General features: G+C 61.4%; 1 protein-coding gene across 4 annotated transcripts in view; it reads right to left on the bottom strand.

Moving 5' to 3' along the window:
* Window positions 1-25,073, bottom strand: part of MMEL1 (membrane metalloendopeptidase like 1) — a 28,468-nt gene extending 3,395 nt beyond the window's left edge. For 2 of the 4 annotated variants that reach the window (XM_072975569.1, XM_072975570.1), the window contains exons 1-16: window positions 24,924-25,073; window positions 22,748-22,910; window positions 14,731-14,808; window positions 13,967-14,026; window positions 12,925-13,086; window positions 12,573-12,653; window positions 10,368-10,463; window positions 9,771-9,913; window positions 9,171-9,236; window positions 7,741-7,875; window positions 7,561-7,650; window positions 3,144-3,280; window positions 2,700-2,793; window positions 1,179-1,307; window positions 680-778; window positions 126-209 (exon numbers count right to left, since the gene is read on the bottom strand). In XM_072975569.1, coding sequence (XP_072831670.1) covers window positions 126-209; window positions 680-778; window positions 1,179-1,307; window positions 2,700-2,793; window positions 3,144-3,280; window positions 7,561-7,650; window positions 7,741-7,875; window positions 9,171-9,236; window positions 9,771-9,913; window positions 10,368-10,463; window positions 12,573-12,653; window positions 12,925-13,086; window positions 13,967-14,026; window positions 14,731-14,808; window positions 22,748-22,901 — 1,608 coding nt within the window. In that variant the 5' untranslated portion in view covers window positions 22,902-22,910; window positions 24,924-25,073. The remainder of the gene's footprint in view (window positions 1-125; window positions 210-679; window positions 779-1,178; window positions 1,308-2,699; window positions 2,794-3,143; window positions 3,281-7,560; window positions 7,651-7,740; window positions 7,876-9,170; window positions 9,237-9,770; window positions 9,914-10,367; window positions 10,464-12,572; window positions 12,654-12,924; window positions 13,087-13,966; window positions 14,027-14,730; window positions 14,809-22,747; window positions 22,911-24,923) is intronic. The other 2 variants (XM_006196593.4, XM_072975571.1) reach the window with 2 other exon arrangements.
* Between the last annotated feature and the right edge of the window lie 996 nt (window positions 25,074-26,069).

Here is a 26,069-nt window from a genome sequence, read left to right as displayed (position 1 = left end):
AGTGATGGAAAACCACCCCTCAGGTAGTTGAGGGCCCATGGTCCATAGGGGCTGGCTCGGGGGAGGCTGGGTGGGGGCGAGGGGACGCAGCTCTTGGGGGCATCCCGGCTGGGGATGGGGCACACTTTGGAATACTCCTCATCCAGGTGTTTGTTCTTCTCCTCCAGGATGTAGTCGGGGTACCCAATCTGCTCCCGGATGCTCATGGCCTGGGGAGGAGGTGGGGGGCCGGTCCGTGCCTGCCACCCAGAGAGCATCCTGGCTGTGCCCTCCCCGCCCCTGCCATGTGGGTAAGGGGCTAAGGGACTGAGCACTCCATGCAGGCTGTGGGGACATTAATGGGGACAGAATGTGGAAGGGTGCAACCAGAGACTGAGCTTCTGTGCCCGCCAGCCAGCCACGGGTCTGGGGAGGAGGCCAGGCAGAGCTGCTCAGCTCTGTTTGCCACCCTGGCCCCGAGGGGCTCCGTTCCCTGTGTCTGTGGCCACCCCCACCCATTGCCGGCAGTGGGCCTCGCTTTGGTCTCACCTCTGCCCACAGTGCCTTCCTGAGTGAGCCCCCCAGGCTCACTGTCCTCGTGTCTGAAGTGGGTGTGGTGACCCTCACCCCAGACCCCTTGCGCTGGGGCTGCCCTCTCCTGGCAGGAGGCCCTGGCCGAAGGACTCCAGCCTCCGCCCACCTTCTCCTTGGCTTTCTTCTTGGATGACTCGTCCATCCAGCTCAGCTCGTCCAGGGTCTCCAGGAACACTGCCCGCATCTTGTTGACGAGCTCTCTGACCTGGGGGAGTGCACGGCCCTGCTGCCTGGAAGGCCAGCACTGGGGTCCGCAGGGGGCGGGGCTAAAGCCTCGTGTGGGCCGCCCCGAATGTGCTGGGGGTTGGGGGTGGGATAGGTCCCCGGGACAGGGTCCCCGCTGCTGCACTGTGTCCGAGGTGGGCCTCGGGCCTGCCAGCCCCTGCACGCACACCCTGTACAGTTTCTGCCCTTCCCAGGCCTGCAGAGGTGGGGGCCGCTGGCTGGTAGGGGGCCCGGGCTGCGGGGCAGGCGAGGCTTCCCTGTGCCACTGAGCACGTGCGTGCTGCTCGAGCCAGCTCCCCTCGCCAGGAGCCCAGGGTCGCCATGCTGGGGTGGAGCTGTGACCCGCCCCCCGCCCCCACTGCCTCGGCCAAGGCACCCACGGCGCGCTTGCCGTCCTCGGGGAAGGCCTCCCGCACGTAGAGTGAGCCCACGGCGCTCTCCATGTTGCTGTTGACATAGTTGACGCACTCCCGCCAGCGCACCTCCTCCACCGTCGTGCCGTACAGCGCCTGGCCGCCGTTCATGCCACCATGTCACCGCCATCGACCTCCCCGTCCTCGGCCTCAGGTGCCCAGCGGCCAGTGCAACATGGGCGAGCTCGGAGGCTCCCTTTGAACACTGGGCCCGGGTGTGCGAGGGCCGGGTGTGCAGTTTGGAGGGGACGGCTCCCCACCCAGGCCACCCTAGGGTCAGGGGAGGGTGGGGGCACTGCTCCACCCTGAGTTCTTCCTTGTCCCGTCCCTGACACTCAGGCCTGGCTGGCCTCTGCTCTCAAGGACTCCAGTCCCAGCCCCAAGCACAGGCTGGCATTGACCTTGGGGGCCTTGTCTAGCTCAGCCGAGAGCCAGCAGCTCCCTGGGCCCCAGTTTTCCCATCTCCAAGGTCTGATGAGGATGTCTGCCAACCTGTCCCCAGGGACACAGGCCACAGGATGGAAACGTGTCCCCCGTCAGATTTCTGGCCCCAAACCTCGGCCAGCCTGGAGCTCTGCCCGGCGTCTGGCCGCAGGCTCTTGGGCTGCAGGGTTTCCTGCCCCCTAAGAAGTCAGTGCGACTCCTGCTCTGTCCTCTGAGCTCTGGGACTCAGCTCCCCTCCTGAGTCTTGGCCAGTAGCATCTCCAGCCCAACAGGAAGGCAGGGGGCCTGACTTGCCCCCAACCTGTCCTGCCGCCATCTCCCTGGTCAGCGTTGGACCTCTGCCCACCCCACGTCTCTGGTGAAGAATGTCAGGGTCCCCTCTGACTCCGCAGGTCTCCATCCCCTCATCCACACTAAGCTGTCTGCTGTCAGCACCTCCATCTACTGCTGACGGCGCGGTCCAACCCCCACCCCCACCTGGACGGTGGCACCGCCTCCACCCTGCCCGTGCCCCCCAGCAGCAGAATGACCACACTGCAGGACACTGGGCTTTGGTTCCCACTCTTAACACCTCAGTGGCTTTTGGTGCACGTGGAATCCCGTGCTGCCCTGGCCCACGATTGCCCCGCCCACCTGCCTCCTTGGCCTCACCTTCCTCCCCTGTGTGGCTCCGTGTCCCTGCCCCAGGACCTCCGCACGAGCTGTTTCTGCTCCCTGGGAACCTGCCCTCGGTCTCTTCATGCCTGGGTCATTCTTGCCTCAAGGTCTCCCTGGTCACTCTCACCGAGAGGCTCTCCCTGCTCGTGTCTCTTCCTCGCCCCCCGTCCTACTTGTTGGTTTTGGGAGAGCAGGTCTCCAGTTTGCTGACTGCGTGTTGTTCGACTGCCCCATGAGGGCAGGTGCCTGGTCAGCCTCGATCATGGCCCTGGCCCCAGTGTGGACCTCGGCGCTTGGCCCACAGCAGGTGCTCAGCGTCAGAAATGAGCAAATGACAAGCCAGGCTCGGCACAGGGGCGAGAGCCACGCACGTGGGGTGTCTCTCACCTTGCGGTAGTTGGCACGTGCGTCCTTGAATCGCTGGCTCAGGCTGCTGATGCGGTCCAGCACCAGGCGCCAGACCAGGTAGTTCTGCATGGTCCTGGGGCAGGAGGCAGAGGGCGGGGGTGGAATGGCTGGGTCGTGTCTGCCCAGGAGAGGATATGGCTCATGGGCCCTTGGGCAGCAGGTTCCACATCCAGTAGGGGTTCACGGTGGTGCAGAAAGCTTCCAAGACAACCCCTGGATACACCCTGCCTGCCCCTGGCCGCCTCAGGAGGGGCTCACAGCTCTCATGTTGGGTTCCACTGACCACTATCGTTTTACCCCATCGTGTCCCTCAGGCCTCAGAGTGAATGCTCTCTGGGGTCCTCTCCTGAGAGGAGCAGCCGCTGGGAGCGGGGGGTGGGGAGCAGGGGGAGATGCGAGGCCTCTGGGGCTCCTCGGCCTCACCTGGCTGAGTAGATGTCAATGATGTCTTCCAGGTTCTGAAGGTAGGGGGCGCCATAGACCACCACCTCTTCATTGGGCAGCAGCTCAATGTTGACATGGGATAGCACAGACTGAATGAAGAGGGTCCAGTTAAATCCCTGGGGAAGGAGGGAGTGGGGAGAGAGAGACATAGTTCTTGGGCATCCAAGAAACTCAGCCCTCACCAAAGAACATTCAAGAACTAAGAGGAGGGGGAGGGTATAGCTGAGTGGCAGAGTGCATGCCTAGCAAGCATGAGGTCCTAGATTCAGTCCCCAGTACCTCCACTGAATAAATAAATAAAAACCTAATTACCTCCCCCTCGCCAAAAAAAAACTATACAGTGCTGTACATCAATTGTATTTCACTAAACCTGGAAGGAAAAAAGAAGCAACAGAGAAGGTGCAGGTAATCAAAATCATGAAAAAGGCAGACGACGTCACTGCCGAGCCTACAAACCGTGAACAGAGATTGTGGCGATCTATCTGAGAGCTCGAGCCCAGCGGAAGACTCCCGGGAGAAGCACAGCTTAGCAAAAATGAAAGAAGAAGTGGAAAATATAGTTTTATATATAATAACCTGGATATTTAATTTAAAATATTCCCACACAGAAATTTCCAGGCTCATCTGCCTTCTCCGGTGGATACCGTCTGAGATTTAAGAAAGACACACTGTCAAAAAAAGAAGAACCAAAACGCCACTAACTGGCTGTATTCTGGGCTATCGTCCTCATTAATACCCCGAATAAAACGTGGTTCTTAAAGATGTACTGTCACTCTACTCACCTTCCAGAGAAAGGAAAGAGAGAAAACTCTTTCAGCCTGAGTCGTGAGGCCAAGAGTAACCTTAATACCAAACTAAAGACATTGCAGGAAAAGGAAGTAATAGGCCAGTCTCATTTACTGTAATTGGAACAAAAAACCCTAAGCAAAGTAGTAGCAACTGGGATTCACCCACACCGGCATGAAACAGACAACGCAGCGCAGCCAGACTTGAATACACGTGTGGCGCGGCATCTGAAGGTCAAATCAATGCAATTCACCATGGTAACTGAATAAAGAAGGAAAATCACGGGGTAATCTCAACAGACGCAGAGAAGGAATTTTGAAGATCGACTACTCGTGATGAAGATGCTCAGCGAATTAGGAACAGAAGACACGCTGCACGATCTAATGAAAGGAGCTGAACAACCGCAGCAGTGGCAACAAACGGACACCAGGCGCCAGCAGACAAAATCACAGGGCGAAACGCTGCAGGCTTCTGCTCTGGGCTGGGGAAGGAAACAAGGTATCTCCTGTCAGGACACCAGCTCTAGGCTCAAAGCCCTAGCCAGCTCAATAAGACAAGAAAAAATAAGCCCATCAGGATCGAAAGGGAAGGAGTAAAACTTATTTTTCACAAAGGACAGGACTCTGTGTATATAAAACATGAAAGGACAAACTCTTAGAACCAAGACGTGCATCGAGTAAAACTGCTGGATACAAAGCATTTCTGCACGCTAGCAGCGCACGGTAAAAGCAATGACCAAACGACACCATTTACAATAACACTGAGAAACCAAACACCTAGGAGCAAACCTCACGAAAGGTGTGTACGGCCTTGAAATAGAGAAGTATAAAACGTATGGAGAGAAATGAGAGAAAACATGAATATCTAGAAGTAAATATCCAGAAGGGTCACGGATCAGGAGACTCAGCCTGGCGAAGGCGCTGCTCTGCCCCAGATTGATGCTCAGGCTCCAGGCAGTCCCCAGCAGAATCCCAGCAGGACTGCCTGTGGAATCGCCTAGCTGACCCTGAGTCTCCTAAGGAAATGCAGAAGGCCAAAAACAATCATTTTGATCTTGGAGAACAAAGCTGGTAGACTTGTTCTATTGGATGTCAAACCGTGTCACAGAACAGCAGCAGCGGAGACAGTAGGGGCCGGCGCGTGAACAGACAGGGAGGCGGAGAGAGGTCAGCAGTCCAGGTGCACACGCCCGGTGCACACACACAGACACACACAGACACGCAGTTTTTAACAAAAGCAGCACACAGCACAATGGCTAATGAGGGAGACTTTTCAGTAAATGGTGCTGGACGGTCTGGACAGCCACAAGGAAGAGCTGAGACAATCCATCCTTCTCACTGCGTGCAGAAGCACCACCTCCAGGCGGACTGTTTCATCTTTCAACTCTTGTTTCATCTTTGCTCCGTTGATAAATTGGACTATTTAAAAAAAATGGACTATTTTAAAACCTCCTTTAGAGAAGAAGCAGTACAGGATAAAACAGCAAGCTGCCGAGCGGAGAGGGGGTCTGCTCCGCAGAAGCTGGCCAAGGGGTCCCACCCAGCACACCCAAAGAGCTCAGCGTCAGCTAGAAGGAGGCAGAGATCCCAGGAAACAATGGGCAACAGACTGGAGCAGACACTTCACAGAAGGGGGCCGCCGCTGGCCAGTCAACACGAAGCAGAGGTCAACTCCGCTGGCCACAGGGAAAGTCAGATGCGGCCCTGATGGAGATCCCACAGCACATCCCAGATGCGCTGAGATGGATGGGACGGACCCCGCCGAGCACTGGGGCGTGTGAGTCTGTGCAGGGACGCTGGTGTGACCCGTGAACGCTGGACACGTGCCTGTCCTACGACCTAACAGGGATGTGCGCATGCACGTGCCACAAGACGTGCCCAAGAATGAGCGTAGCAACACTGCTCACAAAAGTCCAGAGCTGGGACTGACCGGAGGCCCAGCAAGAGTAGACCAGGGGCTCAAACTGCTGTGTGTTCTTAGGATCGGCGTGAGTGACGAGGGAGAGGGGAGATGCGACGGGAGGATGGTGAGATGCGGTCTCACCCGCAAAACGGAGAGCGAGAGAAGCCGGGTGCACGCTCGTAGGGGGAACATTCAGGTGGTGGTCGCTTTGCAGGGAGGTAGGGGGACACGCGGTGGGGCATCAGTAACGGCTTAAGTCCTAAGCTGAGCCATGGCTGTGCAGATGTGCGGTGTGGCAACTCTAAGCATGGTAAATGTGTTATAATCCAGACACCCCAAGCCCTGGGTCCCTGGACGTTCCCACACGCCTGCTCCAGGGCCGTCTCCACGCACCTTCCGGCTGTTTGAGGCGCTATCTTTCCTTTTCCATATTCGGTCCACAAGGCCTGTGGGTTCTCCCTTCCAAACAGATCTGGAAGCCACCCCTCTCAGCACCCGGCTGCCATTTGTCCCAGGCTGCCACCCTGTGCAGCCTGGGCTGTGCTGCACCCTCTGGACCCCTCTGCCTGCCTCTGGCCCTCGGACCCTTTAGTCTGTTTCCTCGGCAGCCGGAGCCCATTCAGTATGAGTCAAGTCCTGTTCCAACAAAGCCAGTGCCTTCATGACAGCCCTGGAGGCCCAACGCAGTCCACCCCTCCCTCCCTGGCCTCCTCCAGTCGCCCTGCAGCCCCTGCCTCAGCACCTTAGCACTTGCTGTTCCTCCCTCAAGACCATGCCTGGCCCTCGTCCAGGTCTTCTCGGACTCAGCCTCCCGGCTGCCCTCGACTCCCCCCTGCCTGCCCTCTGACACGCTCTGCAGGCCACTTCTCTTTTCCCTGACCCGAGCTCCAAGCAGGGTTTGCCTGCTTTGTTCGCTGATGGAGCTGGTGCCAGAGCAGGGCTGGCCCCGCCTCGTGCCTACTTGAGGGGTGGGCCAGCCATTGGGCTGTGGGGGGGAGGGGCATCACAGCAGGCCGCCACCGGGAGCCAGGAAGGAAGGGCAGGATGCAGGGACCACAGGGCCTTCTGGGGCCCCAGGTGCCATGAGCCCTGGGCAGGGGCTCCCCTAAATTTTCCCGTCTTGTTTCATGGCTCTAGACACTTAGCCTTTCTGGTGGAGGCAGGGCTTTGGGCCCTGTCTCCGGCCCTGCCTTCCTCCCTGTGATGCTGGGCGCTCGCCCAGCTGCCCCTCCTCCCTCTGGCTTGAGCCCCCAGTCAGTGGCGGGGCCCTGAAGCGTGCTCCGGCCCCTCCTTCTGCAGCAGGAGGCCCCCCGACTGCTCGGCTGGGCTGCCCCTCCCCAGCCCCAGCTCCTAAGCGGAAGTCCTGGCTAGAGAGGAGCAGAGGGTCCAAGGGTCTGGTTGTGGGGGGCAGAGCTGTGGTGGGGTTCTGAGTGGGCCTTGGAGACAGAAAGCCCTGGGTGAGGGTCTGCCCAATTCAGGCGGGCAAGTCCGCAGCCCTTCCCAGCCTGTTACCTGCTCAGAAAAGGGGGACCTCACAGCAGCCACCTCACAGACCAGGTGGCCCCCATCCCCAGACAGCCAGCTGACCCCAGCTGTCCCGGTGTGGAAATGTCGTGGTTTGGGTGACCAGTTCCATGGCCCCTGCTCGGGTGGGTGTGTCTGGGGCTTCCAGGAGAGCAGTGGGGGCGGCAGGTGGCCCAGGCCTTACCTTCAGACTGAACTTGCCCTGGAGCTCCTCCAGGTCCATCTTGCAGTACAGGGTGGTGACATCATGCCGCTCCTCCTGGGGGGCTGTGGCCTGCACCAGGTGGGTGGGTGGTCACATGGGGGGGGTGGTCAGGTCGGGGGACACTTCCCCCACCCCACCCGCCCAGGGCCGCAGCCTCACGTTGGCCAGATGCGTCTCCAGCTCCAGCACGTGCGCCATGTCCTTCCGCACCAGGTAGCTGTTTGTAGGAAGATTCAGGTCTGCCCGCAGCATTGTGGCCACCGACACCATGAGCTGCAGGTAGGCTTCCCGGACCTAGGGCAGAGGACGCAGGATACCGTCTGGCGGCCTCGGCCATTTTGCCCCCACGGAGCTCTCTGTGGGGGTGGGGAGGGCACGTGACACAGAGCAGCCCTTGGAACACTCGTTGGGTGCGGTTCTGGATGGTCCGTGCCCCCCAGAGCGGGGCCCTCAGTGCTGGGGCTCACACTCCCCAGCAAGGCGGGGTGCTGTGAGCTCCGTGGGGGTCCGTGCCTACTTCCCAGACCCGCACAATGGAACCCCGTGCAGATACTCGGGCCGGGTGGGCTCCCCTCCCCATCCCTTCTGTGTGTCACCTCGTCCCTGAGCTCACCCAGGACCCAAAGACCTTTTCTGGTGGGCTGCTTGGCTGTGTACAAAGTGCTGGGCACACAGTGGCCGCTCAGCAAAGGCCCAAGGTCAAGGGTGGGCTGCCTGAGCCAGGCTCACGGCGACCTGAGGATGCATGCCCGTCTCGGACCCGCCTTCTTCACGGCCAGTCCGGGAGGGGCTTTCCTTACTGCAAGCAGGGACTGTGGAAACCACCTCCGCCCAGTGGCTTGGCCTCGGGCTGGGCTGACTCCCCAGGCCAGGCTGCAGCTGTTCAGTCTGACCGGCGGCTGCCAGGCTCGAGCCCTTCCAGGCACCCAGGCCCCGCGGCCCTGAGCTGGGCTCCCTGGCCTGCTCTCCTCGTCCCACTGCCTCACTTGTCTTTCCTCTTGGCTGGACCCGTCCTTCACAGCCCAGCTCACAGCCCGCCTCTGCCGGGAGGCCCCCACGCGGCTTCCTGGCTGTGGGTCACGTCACCTCCTGCCTTTCCAGTTTGCTCCCCATCCTTCCTCCCCGCTGGCCCTGTCCTGTCTGCCTTGCTGCATGTCTGGTTCCCCATTTCTCTCCTCCCAGGTACAGGAGCAGGAGGGCTCAGGGAGCAGGCCCAGGGCCCAGGCAGCCTGTGCTGGGATCTTAGTGAGCTGGCAGCATGGGACCGCAGTCTGGCCCTGGTGAGATGGGATGACACGTGTACCCCTCAGGGCTGCTGGGCTGCGCTTATCCCTGAGCCTGGCTCCAGGTGTTCAGGGACACCCCTATGACGGTGACAAAGGCGGAGATCCTCATCTGCATCCCTAGCCCTCAGTGCCAGGCTCGATCCGCACGGGTGCCTCCAAAGGCTGGCTTTGAGGGCAAGGGTCGGGTGGACACGCAGGGAGCTGGGCCACGGGGGGCCCGAAGTGATGGGAGGAGGGCGGTGCCCAGAGCGGAGGAGGCTGGCAGGAGGGCTCCAGGGGGCGGGTCCGGCAGCCCTGACTCACCTTCTGGTTGTTGCCGTCGTCGAAGTAGTATTCTCGGGACGGCATGCCCAGGGTGGGCTGGTCTATCTGGAGACACAGAGTGTGGGAACCTGGGCATGGAGCGGGGGTTCCCCACGGCCTGGCCAAGGCGCTCCCAGCCCTGCCCCTGACCCCTACACCGCCCACCTGGAGTGCACGCGGCGCTGGGCCCGGGTGCCCTGGGGCTGGGCTGTGGGGGGGCTGCGGGGTGGCGGGGGTGGTGCGCGGGCCACCCGCACGCCTTGCTGCGCTCCCCACTCCCAGAGGGCCATGCCACCCGGGGTCCTGTTTGGCCTGCTAGCTGTGGCCAGCGGTGGCTCTTTGAGGTCAGGTATCCTGCACTGGGTGCCGAAGGCCTGGACGGACGGTCCCGAGGACCATCCCGGCACCTGGGCTGCCCCTTGGTCGGGACACAGGCCTCAGAAGGCCCGACCCGGACCAGCGGCAGTGCCAGTCCCCTGAACAGCAGAGGTGGACAAGAACCCGGCCCTGGGAGCACACTGAGGGCACACCCGCCCCCTCTGGCCACATCTCCCCACTGCACTGCGAGAGCACCCAGCCAGGCCCGGGGGGCCCGCCTACCCCGGCCCCCCGCGCGGCTCGTACGTAGATGATGTGCTGGCTGGAGTTCTGGTCATCGTTCCAGATGAAGAGGTCAATGAGCACACGCTTGTTGAACTGCGCGTTCATCACGGCCAGCTGCTGCTCCAGCTCCCACCTGGGGCCTAGGGGGGTCAGCGCCCTGTGCTGGGGACCCGCCGGGCCCCTTGGGTCCCAGCCCAGCCCTTCGCTGGCTGGTGAAGCCTGGCCCAAGCCCAGAACTTGAGGGCACAGGGGACCCCTGCCCGGCTCATGGCAGCGGGTGCACTGGAGGGCCTCGGGGTCATGCTTCCCCAGATAGTCCACAGGGAGCCCCCCTGTGTGCTGGGGGCTGCTGACCACTTGGTGACCCTGCCCCCCAGTGCAGAGAGCAGAGCATGTGCTGAGAGCTGGGAGCCTGGGTCCCTCTCTAGTGCTCTGGAAGGGATGCCTCTCTGCAGAGCTGGAGAGGACCAGCCCCACGGAGCCCACCAGCCGCGGGGGCAAACTCCTCGGCTCGGGCCTGGAAGGCCTCAGCTCCGAGGAGCCCCAGGCCCAGGGCCGCCCATCTGCGCGAGGCGCCCCCTGCCCTGGCCTCACCTATGCTCTCGTTCCACTTGTCCATGGCCACCGGCCAGCCTCCCACCGCCTCTAAGATGTCCAGCAGGGGCTGCGAGTCTCGCTTCTCTATCACACCTGGGAAGGGGGAAGCGGTCCCTCAACCAGGGGCCTGGTGGGTGTGACACCCGCCTTCATGCACACCTCGGGGTGCTGCCTGCTCAGCACACAGCCCCGCCCTCCCGTCACACCCTGTGGTGCAGGACTTGGAGAGGCCTGGAAAGAGCAGGGACGGGACACAGGCAGGAAAGGGGACAGGGAGTGGATGAAAGCACAAGGGCCACCAGGACAGAGGGTGTGGGAGGCAAGGCAGGCGGGTGGGCGGGTGGTGGGTGAGGAGCCAGCCTGGGGGGCCTGTGGCCAGGAGCAGGCGCGGCTCAGAGTGGCTCAGAGAGGCCCGGGCAGAATATTGTGTGCTCTGCAGGGGTGAGGGACCAACCCGGCTGGGAAGCCCTCAAGACCACCAGCTCCAGCACACGCTGCACAGAGAACAAAACGTAACTTTCCCTGCGTGATGTTGATCTGGCAGGAAGTCTGGGAGAACTTCACTCAAGAACCAAGTGAAGTGGGGAAGAAAGGTGGCCCACAGAGGGGCAGAGGTGGGGGAGGGCCTGGCCTGGCCACTTGATCTGGGGAGACTCGATGAGACGGGCCGTGGGCCTGGGTGAGCTCCGAGGCTCACTAGAAGTGGGGTGTCCCATGTGGCCGGTGGGGAAGCAATGAACTTTCTTTTTTTGGTCCTGAGTCGGAAGCAGGGACTGAACTCAGGGAGCCGCCAGTGATGGGTCAAGTCCCGGCCGTCTTGGACTGATGGTTACAGGAGTTACTGTTCGGCTTCCCGGCTGGTTCCTGAAGGTGACGGAGGGGCCTTCTGGCTGCAGACTGTGGCTGAGTTGTGTTTCTATACATGGTCTGGCCACCATCTTTTTGTACCTTCAGTTTCTCAGGCCAGACCTTCCCGAAAGGTGGGAACACAGGACATCACCTTCACCTGGCAGGTACTGGCCAGACTGGATGAAGTGACCCTCTCCTCCCACGGGGAGAAGTGCACAAGCCGGGGGCCCCACGGAGACACCCCTGAGAACGCTGCAGTCCCTACCGTCGGGTGCCCGGAAAGAAACCTCGCCCTCCAGGAGACCCTCAAGGAAACAGCCTCGAATCCCGGTGCCAAGGAGAGGGAAGCAGTCCCCCCAGAGCAGCCGAAACTGCAGGCTGGGTTTGCAAGTCCTCAAGCAGGAGCTTAAGGGGAGGTAGGCTGGAGGTACCCCAAGTGTGTGAATCCTCTTAATAGGAACCAAAGCACCGAGAAGCCCTCAAACCCCCACAGCACACACACACACACACACACACACACACACACACACACACACACACACACACACACACTGACGCCGGCAAAGATTCTTGACCAGACGTCAGTCGGGCCGGGCCTGTCAGGGCACGCCCTGGTAAATCGCAGTTTTAGCAAGAACTCTGTGCGGTCATTTGAACCGGAACTCCCCGCTGCGAGTCTGACCCCTCTGGAGAGCTGATCAGGGTCCTTGGCCCTCTGTCCCCCTGGTGACTTCTGACCGCCCATCTGCCTTCAGCACGCCCCCATTAGCTTCGTTTAACCAGATCCGCACCCCACCCCGCTGCGGATGTCTCCTTTCAGTGATTTTCCGTTGTGCGAGCGCCACCTGCTCCGGGGCCACGCCTCCCCACCTGCCCACACTGCATCTGGAGTGGAGCCACATCCCCTGCCCCTCTTGCAAAACCCCACTGCAGTGGTCCCGCACCTATTGAGATGGTCCTGAACAGTCTGCCTTACTGTCTTTCACACGTGTCATGAACAGAGGCATTTTAACACACGCGCGCGCGCACACGTGTGCACACACACATGCAGACGCATGCACACGTGCACGCACACACATGCACATACACAGATGCACATTCCCCGAGGCTCCCAGCAGGCCCCCCACTGTCTTCCTCCTGCCTGAATACAGTGCGGCCTGCTGGCGTCAGGGTGTGAGCTGGTCACGGGCAGCTGGCAGTAAGTCCGTGCCCCAGAGGGGCCCTGGAGCCAGCGGCCAGGTCAGGGCAGCACACAGCCCCCTGGTGTCAGTTTGGAGTGGCGGCCACTCCGCCCTGCTCTGCAGCAGGGCCGTGGGGTCCTGGGGCTGGTGGCAGCCCCCCTCCACAACTCACTCTCGTTCACGCAGGAGCGGTACAGCGTCTTGGCCTTCTGCACGGCTGGCCGGTCCTCGGAGGCGGGATTCTCCAGCACCCCTGCGGGCGAGGAGAAAGCTGGACACCGGCCTGAAGTGGCTCCTGCAGGGCCCCTGCCCCTGCCACACTGAGTCAGAGGCAGTCCCTCTGGCCCTGCGGGGCCTTTATCCCAAGGGGTCCCTCTCCCCTATGCCCGCTGGACCGGGGAGGGCTCGGCGGGCTGTGCCCCCTCCCCACCGTGGCCAGGCGCACAGTCGTCCCCCAGCCCCGCCCCGAGAGTTGAGCAGGTGCACCGCACACCAGCCGCCCCCGTGGGCGCGGCTGCTGCCACCTTTGAGGATGATCTCCAGCTCGTCTCGGAGGATGTCGAAGATGCTGTATCGTGAGTTGGTCTCGGGGATCACGTGGCGCTGCAGCCAGCCTCCACACGCGTACTGGTAGAAGTCGTTGCACGGTTCCTTGGATGGGTCCATGTTCTGGAGGATTCTGGCAGCTGCGTGTCCCGGAGCGGGGAGAGGGGAGACCCCGATGGGCTGCGGGGTGTTCAGTCACAGCCCTGTGCCCCTGGGAGTCAGTCACCCCCTGACCCCGGGGAGGTCGTAAGCAGGGATTTCAGTCCCAGGGGGATCACTTAGCCACGCGACCTTGGACCCCTGTGAGCTCGCTGATCCTCCATTTCCACACCCGCAAATCCCAGCCAAGACTGCCCCGCGCACAGGAAGGCTCAGCTGCTGGCCCTGCCCCTCGTGCCCCCTCCTGGTCACCGTGTCTGCAGGGTCTGCTTTCTGTTGGAGGGGAAGGCTTTGTCCCCAGGCGTGCAGGGACAGTGGGGCCCCGAGGCTCCCGGCAGAATGCTTTCAGTAGAGGTGGCCAGGATGGACACCCCACCCCAGACCCTCCCTCGCGTCCTGTTCCACTTGGCTGGGATCTCGCTGGAGCGCACTTCTGAGTTTTTACACTAGCGTCTCTTTGCATCATTTTCACTGTGTTTTATCTGCCAATAAGGGCACACGGTGCCCAGTTCTAAGACAAATTCCTGGGAGAAAGCTTGAGAGTGTGTATGTTTGTGTGACCTTCTTCCTGTAAATGCAGAAAAGGGCCTCGGGGTCCCACGCCAGCTTCGCTGTGGTCACAGGGGCCTCAGCGGGCAGTGGGAGACTTCCTGGGGGGCCTGGGGGTGGGGGTGAGAAATGGGAGCAGACCCCTTTCCTCCACCTGCCCCAGAGCCCCTACCTGCACACACGCCCGGGGTCCGCTCACCAGCCCCAGGGCCTGGTCTGGGGGCAGCTCCCCTTGCCAGTGCCTGTGCCAGCAGCATGGGGGACCCCAGCCCCGGTCGGGGTGTGGAGGGCTGAGAGGGGAGCGGGCCTTACCTGCCATCACGCAGCCAGGGGTGGTGCAGACTTCAGCCACCTCCTTGCGGGTTTGGATGTCTGCAGGCAAGGAGCAGCGTGAGCATGTGAGAGGTGGGTCAGGGCGCAGGTGGGGTGGGGAGGAATGGGGGTGGGTAGGGTTGCGCCTCAACGCCACCCCCACCCCCGTGGTCGGTCCAGCCCAGGGTCATGAGGGCACCTGGAGGGCAGCCCGCATGCTCCCCGGGTGGCCTGTGCCTGGGGCCTTGAGTGAAAGCTCATTCTGGCTTGACCTCGGCAGTGACCTGGGAGCCCCTTTATACTCTCTCCCTCCACCGACCTCCACAGCTGCCCAGGCCCCGGAGGGCTGAAGCCAGCCATTCTGCCCTCCTGCCTGTCTGCTCAGCCAGCTCTCACCCTGTCAGAGGTCACCTCCTCCAGGCAGCCTGCCTGTGCTGCCCTGCCTTTGCACGCCCTCACTCTCTCCCAGCCACCCAACCCCGTCGCCAGCTGGTTGTATCAATATGTACCTGCCGGCCCTCAGGAGCAGCGCCCAAGATCCAGGAGCAGCGTGACTCCTACTGGCTCCCAGGTGCCCAGGAGGCAGCCTGCGTCCAGCACCCCTGCCTCTGTCCTCTCTTCCCATGGACTCTGTGGCCCCACCCTCCTGCTGCACACCCCGGGCCTGACTGCCAGCTCCCCGGCCCTCCACTGGTGGCCCAGCCCACGGGGGTGCAGTTCCCTAGCCCGCCGCTCAGGCGTGTTGGTAGGGAAGGCAGGGCTACCTCTGGATGCTCGTTTTATAATGGTCTTCTTTTCCTTTGAGAAGCAAAGCCGGCTAGTAAAGAGTGGCAGCTGCTTCCCTGGGGAGAAACACAGCACTCAGCTCTCTGACTCCAGCCACCTGTTCCTGGGACAGCACTGCAATAGGGGGTCTGGGGTGCTCCGGGGGGTCCCTGCATGGGGTTGTCACCTAGTGAGGGCTGGGCACCAGGGAGTCAGGACGTGGGTAGCCCAGTAGAGCTCAAATCTGAGCAGAGGGGGAGGAGGGCTGTGGGGAGGAGGGGGCGTTGGGAGGAGGGGCACGGGGAGGGGGGCTGTGGGGAGGAGGGGCCTGGGGGTGGGGTGTGGGGAGAAGGGCTGTGGGGAGGAGGGGGCGTTGGGAGGAGGGGCACGGGGAGGGGGGCTGTGGGGAGGAGGGGCCTGGGGGTGGGGCATGGGGAGGAGGGCTGTGGGGAGGAGGGGGCGTTGGGAGGAGGGGCACGGGGAGGGGGGCTGTGGGGAGGAGGGGCCTGGGGGTGGGGTGTGGGGAGAAGGGCTGTGGGGAGGAGGGGGCGTTGGGAGGAGGGGCACGGGGAGGGGGCTGTGGGGAGGAGGGGGCGTTGGGAGGAGGGGTGCAGGGAGGAGGGGGCGTTGGGAGGAGGGGGTGTGAGGAGGAGGGGCACGGGGAGGAGGGGCCTGGGGGTGGGGCATGGGGAGGAGGGCTGTGGGGAGGAGGGGGCTTTGGGAGGAGGGGCACGGGGAGGGGGCTGTGGGGAGGAGGGGGCGTTGGGAGGAGGGGTGCAGGGAGGAGGGGGCGTTGGGAGGAGGGGGTGTGAGGAGGAGGGGCACGGGGAGGAGGGGCCTGGGGGTGGGGCGTGGGGAGGAGGGCTGTGGGGAGGAGGGGGCGTTGGGAGGAGGGGTGCGGGGAGGAGGGAGCGTTGGGAGGAGGGGCACGGGGAGGGGGGCTGTGGGGAGGTGGGGCCTGGGGGTGGGGCGTGGGGAGGAGGGGGCGTTGGGAGGAGGGGTGCGGGGAGGAGGGGGCGTTGGGAGGAGGGGCACAGGGAGGGGGGCTGTGGGGAGGAGGGGGCGTTGGGAGGAGGGGCACGGGCAGGGGGGCTGTGGGGAGGTGGGGCCTGGGGGTGGGGCGTGGGGAGGAGGGCTGTGGGGAGGAGGGGGCGTTGGGAGGAGGGGCACGGGGAGGGGGGCTGTGGGGAGGAGGGGGCGTTGGGAGGAGGGGCACGGGCAGGGGGGCTGTGGGGAGGAGGGGCCTGGGGGTGGGGCCTGGGGTAGGGGTGGGGAGGAGGGGGTGTGGCGTAAGTGGGAACTCCGTGTTCTCTAGCAATAATTCTGTAAACCTAAAACTGCTTCAAAATTTAGAAAAATGACCTTTGAAACAACCTGAGCAGAGGATCTGAGACCTGCGGAACCATATCAAACGGCTTAACATTTGTGTAGCTGGAGCCCCAGAGGAAGACTGTGTGAGTCAGGGCAATCGTTGGAGAGATGATGGCCAGGAATTTCTCAAAACTGACCAAAGACATACACCTACACGTCCAAGAAGTGCCGTCTATTCCAAGCAGCACGAGCACGGAGAAGGCCACACATGCAGCCCCACCACGGGCAACTCCCTGAGAACCAGAGAGAGAGAAGCAGCCAGCGCAGAGAGAGGACATTTAATCGGGGGGCAGCAGAAAGAGGCATGGCTGGCTTCTCGCCACGAAGGAGGGAGGTCGGAAGACGATGGCACAGACCCTCGAAGGAAACAAACCGCCAACTTAGAAAGGATGCGGTGAGAGCGAAGCAGACATCGCAGCTAAAGGCTGCGGGAATGTGTCCTCCTTGCAGGTGCACTCAGCACAACACACGCTAAAGAAAGGCTTCCCGCAGAAGAAACAGGCGGCCAGTCAGAGCCAGGCTGGCGGGAAGGAACCGGGGCCCAGAAAGGGAAAGTCAGGGGAAATGGGGTGAGTGAAGTGTGGTGGGGACCCAGACCCTCCGGTGGATCTGCTCCCTGGCTGGTCAGAGAAAACCAGAACAAACGGCCAGCACCGCAGGGGCCACGTCGCCCCGCGTCCTCGGCGGCTGCCAGCCTTTTGGTTGGGGGAGGTTCCGGGGCTAAGTTGGCCAGATGCTCCAGCTCAGGACTGGCTGGAGGACACAGGGGGCTCTGGAGGTGACACTTCCAAACTGAATTAGACGGGGCAGTCGTGTTTTGCTCATCACCCTTTACCCTACGCCGCCTCGTCTAACTGTCACAAGAAGCTCGCGCGTGTCGCCACCTCCATCTCCTGATGCGAGAACTGGCGGGCACGTGGGGCGGTGCGCCGAGGCCGGTCACCAGCAGGTGGCGAGGTTTGGGCTGCCATGCCAGCCCCCGGGTGTAACCTCATCCAAACTCTCCATATTCCCGAGCAAGAGGAAAACCAGACCAACAAGGCCTGCGACACAAAGGCTGCATAGAAGCGACATCATCCCCTGACGCCGAAGTGGGGTCAACCGGGCACGAAGCAGACAGGCCCCAAGCAGGGCTCTCTCCCCGTCAGCGCCCAGCAGCTGTCCCTGTAGCCAAGGGACACCTGCTACTCTTTGCTCTTTTGACGTTGCTTGAGTAACTTCTGTAATGTGCTAACTATTTGCACGCAGACTCTCTATATTAAGCAAAACCCAAACTGATGTTCCCTCTGGAAGTCTGGTCCTCCTAAAGGTTAACCGTGATGTGAGCAAGTTGCTTCTTCTTCCTGTCTGTCTCTGTCTCTGTGTCTCTCTCTGACAGAAGAGGGCTACGGGGAACTCTCCTGGGTGGAAAATAGCCGTCCTCCCTGGGGCACGTAGGCTCGCAGGCTGGTCGCCCGCTGGCGTGGGCTGCGAGTTTGCGTGACCCTGTGGTCACGGAAACCCCAAGCCGGGAAGCTGGTGTTCGGCAGCCCCAGGCCGGCAGCGCCCCAGCGCGCCTGGTGGAGGCGCACACAGCCGTTCCCTGGAGGGAAACCCGCTCAGCCCGAGGGACCTGGGGTTCTCGCAGGTAACGCCGATCTGAGCGTAAACTTAGCTGTGTGAAAGGAGGCGTCCATGAGTGAGAAACAGCAAACAGCAGGACCAGAGCCCCAGGATTTCATACTCTGGGATTACCCGATCCAGAATGTGTGGAAGCTGGCATCACAGGCCGGGAGCCTCGATGCCTCCCTGGCCCCGTGCCTTCGCACGTGGCTGTGTGGCTGCTCCCACCGAGGGGCAGAGAGCCTTCCTCCCACTCCTCTCTGTGGGTTTGCCCCTGCGGCTCTGGGAATAGAATGAGGTGGGAATGAAGTGCTCCGCTCCTGAGCCTAGGCCCTCCGAGGCCTGTGTGTGTTCTCCTGTGCCCTCGAACTTCTGCAAGGAGAGGGCTGTGCTTGCTGGTCCTCGGAGGAGGGTGAGATTCACGGCACTGGGCCTGACCCGCAGCAGCGGGCCCCGGCCGTCCCGGGTGTGTCGTGACTAATAGCTCTTGTTTTATGCCCCCGAGTGTTGGAGTGGTTTGTCAGGCAGCAACAGCCAGCCAGTGCAGAAATAACCCAAGCGTGTTTGAATTATTGAAAGAGATAAAAGTTAAAAACAAAGACAGAGAAGATTTGCAAATGTTAGCTACTGCATATAAAAATAGATTTAAAAAATGGCTTCTGTGTGGCACAGGAAATCCAGTATCTCGTAATAACGTTTATGAAAATGAGTGTGAAAATGAATGCATGTATGCATATGCCTGACCAGGGCAGGGTGCTGCACACCAGAAACGGACGCGTGGTTACTGACTGTACTTCAGTTAGGGAAAAAAGGCCAAGAAAAATGCGTCTAGGTACAGCCAACTGCTGTAAACCAAAGATAAAGAGAGCATCTTGAGGGCGGCCCCGAAAGGGAGGCACCTACTGGTGGGGGGGCGAAGCTGGGAAGTACAGCAGGCTTCTCATCAGAAGCCACGTGGGCCAGAAGGCAGCGGAGCGACTGAGAGGGAGAAACCTCGTCAGCCCAGATTCTATGCCCGGAGCAAGTAGCTTTCAAAATGCAAATGAAGTAAAGGCCTTCCCAGACAAATGAAAGCCGAGAGAGTTCTTCCCAGCACACTCGCTCGGCAACAGATGCTCAAGGAAGCTCTTCAGGAAGACCGCGACGCCAGGCGGGAATCTGGGTCTGCACCAACAACGAAGCGCACGCAGACGGTGAAGAAGAACGGTGGGCGAGACGGTGAGGCTCACCCAGACCTAGGGCTTGTGGAGCTCTGGAAAGATAATTACCTCACACTTGTGCGGGCCCCTTCACATAGCACACCTGACAGCTGCCTACAGACTGCTGGCTGTCAGGCATGCAGAGCATCCCCTGGAGGCGCGGTGAGTCACATGAGCTCGGGGCCGTGTCCCAGGTTAGGAACTGTCACAAGGGCTTTTCCATTGGAGCTTGGGACCTTTGTAACCACTGGGCAAGGTGAAACGGGGCTCAGCTTTTAAGAACTGTTTGAAGGGAAGGTCAGAGAGGAATGGAAAAGAACTTTGAAACTGAGAAATGTCATTTGAATGGCCTTGCACCCAGAGTAGGTTATCGTGAGTGACATCTGTCAGCCATTAGTACCCTGTGCCCAGGCCGCATGGGATGACATCCCACACTGAACTAAAACACGTTTTTTAAGCACGAGATTGATATCTGAGATGGATGAAGATGGGCCTGTGATTAACTAATTTGACAGGAAAAAACCAACTGAAACAAGTTAGCTCCGAATGATGAGAAAACTGAGCAGCAACAAGGACAGGAAGTGCGACCCAGCTATCGCCCGTAGCGCAGCTGTGAGCAGCTCTCCCCCGCAGAACTCCTGTGACGGTGAGCACGGATTTGTCCCAAAGCAACAGCACACCTGCCCAGGCCAGCGGAAGCCTGGACGCTTCCATCTGCCTCCCAGTCGGGATGTCAGGAACCATTCTGACAGTGAGTCAGCGACACAGCCCAGTTTTTATTTTATTTTATTTTATTTTATTATATTTTATTATATTTATATTTTATATTTTATTATATTTATTTTATTATAAAACCTGGCCACAGACAGCACGACAGACATTTTTCAAAGTGTTCCTGATGTGTGAAATCACCGAGCCCCAAGGGAGGCTCTGCCATGTGTGCGCTGTTCTGTTCCATTTTACAGATAAGGAAACTGAGGCACAGAGGTAAGCAGAAAGCCTTCCAAGGTCACACGGCTGGGATGTGGGGCCGGGGAGTGGGGATGGCATCACCAGCCAGGCTGTCGGCCTTCGGAGCCTGGTTTTTAACCACAAACCGAGAATGCCTCTCCGCGATCTAACGCTGACGACAAGGAGAGAAGGTCCAAAGATAAGGTTTAGACACACGAGGGGACACTCCAGGCCAGGGGTTGGCAATATTTGTCTGTGAAAGGCCAGATAATAAGTATTTTAGCCTTTGTGAACCACCTACAGACTGGCCTATTTGACTTAGCTCTTGCGCGTGAAACCATCCACAGGCAATACAGACATGAATGGGCACAGCTGGGTTCCAATAAAAAGGTATTTACAGAAACAGGCAGGGGCCAGGTTTGGTCTCTGGGCTGTGGTTTGCTGACCTCCGCACTAGACAGTGAGTCTGGCTGTTTCCGAGGAGGAGAATTCCAGGGTGGGTGGGGATGTGAGCATGGGACCGGATTTCCTGCTTCAAATTTCATAAAGAACATTTGGTTTTCTGAAAAAGATTTATCTATAACTTCTGGAGTAAATATGAGAAGAACAAACCTAAGACAAGCATTAAAAAGACAGTGATATAAAACTTCCAAGCCAGTGGAGGGAAAACGGAGTGAAAAAACAATAGATTGATCCAAAAGAAGGCAAGAAAAAAGACAAAAGAGGCGTGAGAAGCACGCAAGAACAGAAAGAAACGAGCGTTTCAGTCATCACAGTGAACTAAACCCTTCCGGTAAAAGACAGGCCAAAATCCAGCTACACACGCACCTAAAGATAACGAAACAACGTTTGAAAGAAAAAGTAGACAGCAAATGTTAACTCCTATCAGCAGAACAGAATTTAAATAAAAAAAAAAATGAAGGCAAAAGGCACTGTTAAGCTAGAAAGGGTCGTCACGCAGTTACACACAGTGAAGATACACTGATTCGAAATTTGTGTTCACGTTACAATGTAGACTTAAAATACGCAAATTAATACTTGACATAAATTACAAGGCAAATTGTTAGTTCAACTATCAGTTTGCCCCAGAGGGCAAGATTTTAGCACATAGGTCTTTCAAAAATGGAAAGAAAAAGAAAATAGAAAAAAGCGAATATATAGAAGAGTTGACCGACCTGATGAATAGACCTAGCCCTTTCCCTGTGTCTCCGCTCCCCCCGCGGCGGGCGGGGTGTTCCCTGTAAGCGCACACGGATTACTTATAAACCTGGCCCTGTGTGAGCCCTAAAGCCTCAGCAAACAGCAAGGAATCAGGTTCACATAAACCACGGTTTCTGACAACAATGCAGTTAAGTTAGAAACCAGTTAAAGAAGGCAATTAAGAAAAATCTCCATGCATCTAGAAATTAAAAAAATGATTTCTAAATACACCATGAAGCGATGAAAAAGACCATAGCAGAAACGAGAAAGTGCTTAGAAATAAGTAGCAGCATGTGAGCCTGTTAATGAGCTGAACCGGGACCTGAGGCCGCAGTGGGCTGCAGGTCCTTTCTGGGGGGCGGGGCAGGAGTCCTGGCTGAGCGGCTTGGCGGACACCCCACTTGTGTTTAGGGGGCTGTGAGGCGGCGGCGGCTGGGCGGGGAAGGCCCCTCCTGTCATGACGGAGCTGAGGAGCCCTGCGGCGGGGGTGCGGCCGGGTCTCACCCTGTCCCCTGGAAGCCTCCAAACCAGGTGTTCGCAGCCCAGGGGCCCCCAGTGAGGCTCCCCGGGGTCTGGGCTCTCCAGGGCTCTCCGGGCAGGGAGCGATCGTCCCCCCACCCCGTGACCAGGGCGCTGCAGGGTCCGTCTCTGCTGACAGGTGCCCACAGGGGCCAGAGCCTGCCGCGCCTGGCACGGTCTGCCAGGCACCCGGTCGGGTGGGAGCAGCCCGGGCAGGTCCTGCTGCAGTGCCGGTGGCTCTGGCCAGTGAGGGGACTTCCTGGTAAGAAGGGCTGGGCCGTTCTATTGCTGAGGGCACCTGGTGAGCACCCCTCCTGCAGACCCCCGAGTCCTGAGCTGCGCCCCGCCGCCTGCCCCTCTGCTGGAGGAGCCAACTCAACACGGGCAGCCGGGTGCGGCTGGGCTCTGACCTGGGCCGCCTGGTGCCCGGGTGCAGGGCCCACTGACCTGAGAGGGGGATGGTCCTGGCTCCTCCACCTGGGCCTTGGTGGGGACGGGGAAGACTGTGAGAGGGGGTGCTCCTGCAGGGTGGCCCAGCAGCCCCCAGTCTCCCTAGGGCCCCAGCCGGGCCCCTCCCACCATTCTGCTCTCAGTAGAGCCTGGGAAGCCACGAGGCCCCGGGACCCAGGTCTTCAGGCGGGTGGGGGAGGGGGACCCCAGGGGGTCCGCTCCGCAGGCCGGCAGCCAGCCGCGGAGAGGCCGGCGAGGCCGGCTGGAGGGAGCGATGCCGCCGCGGTCCCCAGCGCTGGAGCGTGGGCTCCTGCTGCTGGGCCGGCCGGGAACTGCAGCGCCCCGGGCAGCAGGGCCGTGCTTCCAGCCCGGAGTGGAGGGGGCCTCACGGATGGGGCAGGGGACCGGTCTGCCGCCTCTCGGGAGTCCCCCAGAGGACCGCCGGCTCAGAGCCTGCAGAACTAGCCTTGTGCCAGCCCACGCCTGGGCAGAGCCTTCTGGAAGGGGACCCCGGCCCCCGCAGGTCAGTGCCCCTCCTTCCCAGTCTGCAGCGCAGCCCTGCAGCCTCCGTCCCTGGCGCAGACCCTGCCTGCCGCATTGGACGCTGCTGGCTCCCCCGTCCGGGGTGGGCGGGCACGCAGACCTTCCGGAGGTTGGGGAGGGGCCAGCAGCAGTGAGCAGGGTGCTGGGTGGCAGGTCTCGGGGAGGGGGCGCCCCCACTCACCTCTGCTGTTGGCGTAGAGGAGGCCCAGGGTCACCAGGGCGCCTGTCACCAGGAGCAGGAGCAGAAACAGCCCCCACTCCAGGAAGCCTCGGTGCTTCGGCCCCGACCGGCCAGCGAGCTCCACCGTCCCCACGGGGCTCTCAGGCTTTCCCATCACAAGTCTCTGGACGGGGAAAGCACACCGCTGAGGAACTCCAAGGCCAAGGGCAGGGCAGCGTCCACCCAGGGTGGGGCACCAGGCAGAGGGGATGTGGTGAGGAGCTTTTGAGGCCCTGCCTGAGGCTGGCTGGGAGCAGGTGCTGGGTTGTTTCGGGTGCTCAGCCCTGCTCTCCATCACCAAGTCCACGCCTGGCCCAGTGTGTCTGGGCCTTCCTCACTCTCCCGAGGCCACAGTCTGAGTGCTGGGGGCACCTGCTGGGGGGCAGGCCCGGCCTGCTGGCCCTGGTGGAGGTTCCTTCTCCAGCTTGGCCTCTGCAAGGCTGCTCTCTGGCAGGGGGTGGCCCGCAGGGGCTGCTCTGCTCACAGCTTGGGGTGGGCACTCTGGACCCAGGAGGCCCAGGGGCTCTTGTGCCGAGAGGGGTCCTGGAACTGTGACCCTAGGTGCCGGGTCAGGGACACCATCTGGGAGGTGGCTTGGGCCACCTGCCAGCTTTCCTGCCTGGAGCCCAGGAGCTGCCGGGGGCGGGGCGAGAATGACCGGCAGCCATGCAGCAGGGACCACGCAGGCCAAGAAGAGACCCGTCGGGCACCTCCAGCAGTCGCCTCGCTGGTGTGTGGGTCTGGCTGCCCCCACCTCGTCACTACAGAGAGAGCGCCTTTCCTGCCAGCCAGGCGGTAAGCAGCAGTGGGAGACACCTGGGGCTGCCGCTGTGTGCGGAGAGGTTGCACTGCCCAGGCTGGTGGGACAACAGATTAGGGCTCTGGGGGCCGCACGTGCTGCCCTGTGTGTGCGTGCGCACGTGTGCGTGAGCACGCATGTGCGCACGCACACGTTTGCGCACGTGCTCCCGGGGACACACGTACAAGTGTGCAAGTGTGCAGGGTGCACCCCTCCTTGCTGGCACTCAGAGCCCTGCCCCAGATAGAGGCGAGAGGGCCCCGGAGAGCTGGCTGTCCCCTCGTGCTTCAGGCTTCCGGCCCGCACACAGGCTCATGCTCCGGATGTTGGAGCCTGGTCCTCACTCAGGACAGAGGAAGGCAGACCCAGGCCTGGCGGTGGGCAGGTAAGTGCAGCCCAGAGACCCGCCAGGGCTGGGTGGGGTGCTCTCGTGCACCAACACCGCGGGCTCTGCCTGAGTTCTGTCCTGACTCGTGGGGTGGCGGGTGGAGGGGTGGGTCTCAACTCTTGGGCATCACCTACCACAGCTTGAGAGGAGAAGCCAGGCTCTGATCTCAGGAGCCCTTATCCCCTCTCTGCACGCCTACCGTCCTCTTGCCCCGTGCCGGATCCCCGCTTGTCCCTCTCCCCCCTCCAGGGGCGCCCGTTCAAGGTCACCTCCAGACAGGCCTTCCCTGGGCCTGGCCCCTACCTTGGCCCCAGCCCTGACCTGCTTCACCAGCTCACCTGTGATTCTGCATCTACGGCCCCTGTTTCCATTTCTGGGCCCACCTCCCCCCCGGAGACACGGGCGCCCAGGGGCAGGGGCTCCTTCTGCCTGAGCCCCGGGACCCAGACTGGTGCCCGAACCCTGGAGGCATGCATCCTCATCTGCGGAGTGAATGGAAGAATGATGAGTGAGTGAATGGGGCTGGACAGGCCTGGCCTCGCCCAGCACTTGTGGCTCTGGTTTCACCAGCGTCCTCTTTCTTTGGTCAGAGCTGGTGAGTCCACTCTGCACTCTGTCCTGCTGGTGTCTGGGGACTCCATGTGACAGAAGGCACATTCACGCACTGGGGGCTGAGGACAAAGCCAAGTGCTGGGGGTGGGAGAAGGGGGCTGCGGTGGCCAGCAGCCGACAGCCTCCCTGGAGACGTGCCTTTGGCCTCTCTGTGCCTTTGTGGCCGGCTGGGCCGACAGGAGTCCTGACGGGCGGGCACTGGGCCAGGGGCTGCCTGCCCAGGTTCTGGGGTAGCTGCCCTGCACACGGCCTGGGAGCCGGGCTGGCGCTCGGAGGGGGTGGCCCCGCGCGCTGCCCGGGAGAGCCGGCCCAGCAGGCAGGCCCCTCGCGTGGCTCACCGTTAGGTCTCTCAGGAATGGCCACTGCCCCAAGGCAGGTCTCGGAAGGCTGGGTCAGGGTGGCCCAGAGCTCTGGTGAGCCAGGACGGGAGGGCTCCCAGCGTGGGGAGAAGTGAGGCTGGTGTGGCTTCCCGCCTCCTTTGTGATGCAGGCGTGGGTTCCCTGGCGGTGACCCCCTCCTGCTCACAGTCAGCAAGTTCCATCTGGGTTTGGTGTCGGGGGAGGGGGCCCCGCTCCCTGCTGGGAGGTGTCCTTCAGAGGCTGAGGGCCCTGCCTCCTGCCTCGTCCTCCCTCCTTCTTGATTTCTTGGCCCAAAGGGGCCACAAGGCTCCAGGGCAGGAAGGCCAGGCCCTTCTCCTCACCCTGCCCACCTGCCCACCCTGTCTGAAAGGTCAGAACAGAGAACCACCCTGCCTGTGGGATTCTTTCCCCTTCCATCTCCACGGAGCGCAGTGGGTCCTGGGGGCCGTGGCAGCGCGTGAGGGGAGGGGCGTCTCTACTCATCATGATGGGGGGTGCTGCCAGAGAGGGCCCCTGCCCAGAGACACCCCCATCCAGCTGGCGTGGGGCTCGGCTGCGGCCCTCTGCCCTAGAGAGTCTTGAGGCTCAGCCCCCAACCCCCTAACACCCGGGGGGCAGGCAGCCTGGCTGGGGGAGCAGGAGAGGGCTTTTGGGGTACCCCAGAGTGTTCATCAGGCACCTGGGCCTGCTGATGGGGTTGGAGGTGGGGGGCTCTGGGCAGAGCGGAACCCAGACTTCCCCTCCTCAGGCCTGTCGTGGTCACCAGCGCGGTTCTGCTTCGTTTCAGAATCCTGTGAACCGCGCCATCTCCCGGGCTCCTGGGAGTCTGCAAGGGTGTCTGCGTGGCGCCAGGCTACTGAGCCAGGGGTCTGATGGGGAATAGCCCCTCGTGGCCACCCCCTCACTGGGTCCTGCTGGAATATTCCAGTCCACATTCAGGTGACCCCTTCGATTGGCTCCTTCCCTGGGAGAAAGGCAGCCCTGTGGGGGCTCAGATCCCCCAAACCACCCCTGGACCTCAGGCAATGCCCTCCTCAGCCCCCTGGCTATCCTGGCTCCCCCCTGCCCCCGTCCCAAGGCCCAGAAGCCCAGCCAGAGCAAGGAGCTGGCATCTGGCCTGGAAGC

This window comes from Vicugna pacos, chromosome 13, assembly GCF_048564905.1.
Source record: "Vicugna pacos chromosome 13, VicPac4, whole genome shotgun sequence".
Classification (NCBI taxonomy): domain Eukaryota; kingdom Metazoa; phylum Chordata; class Mammalia; order Artiodactyla; family Camelidae; genus Vicugna; species Vicugna pacos.
Note: the sequence above shows the minus strand (reverse complement) of the source record. Positions and strands in the feature narration are given on the sequence as shown.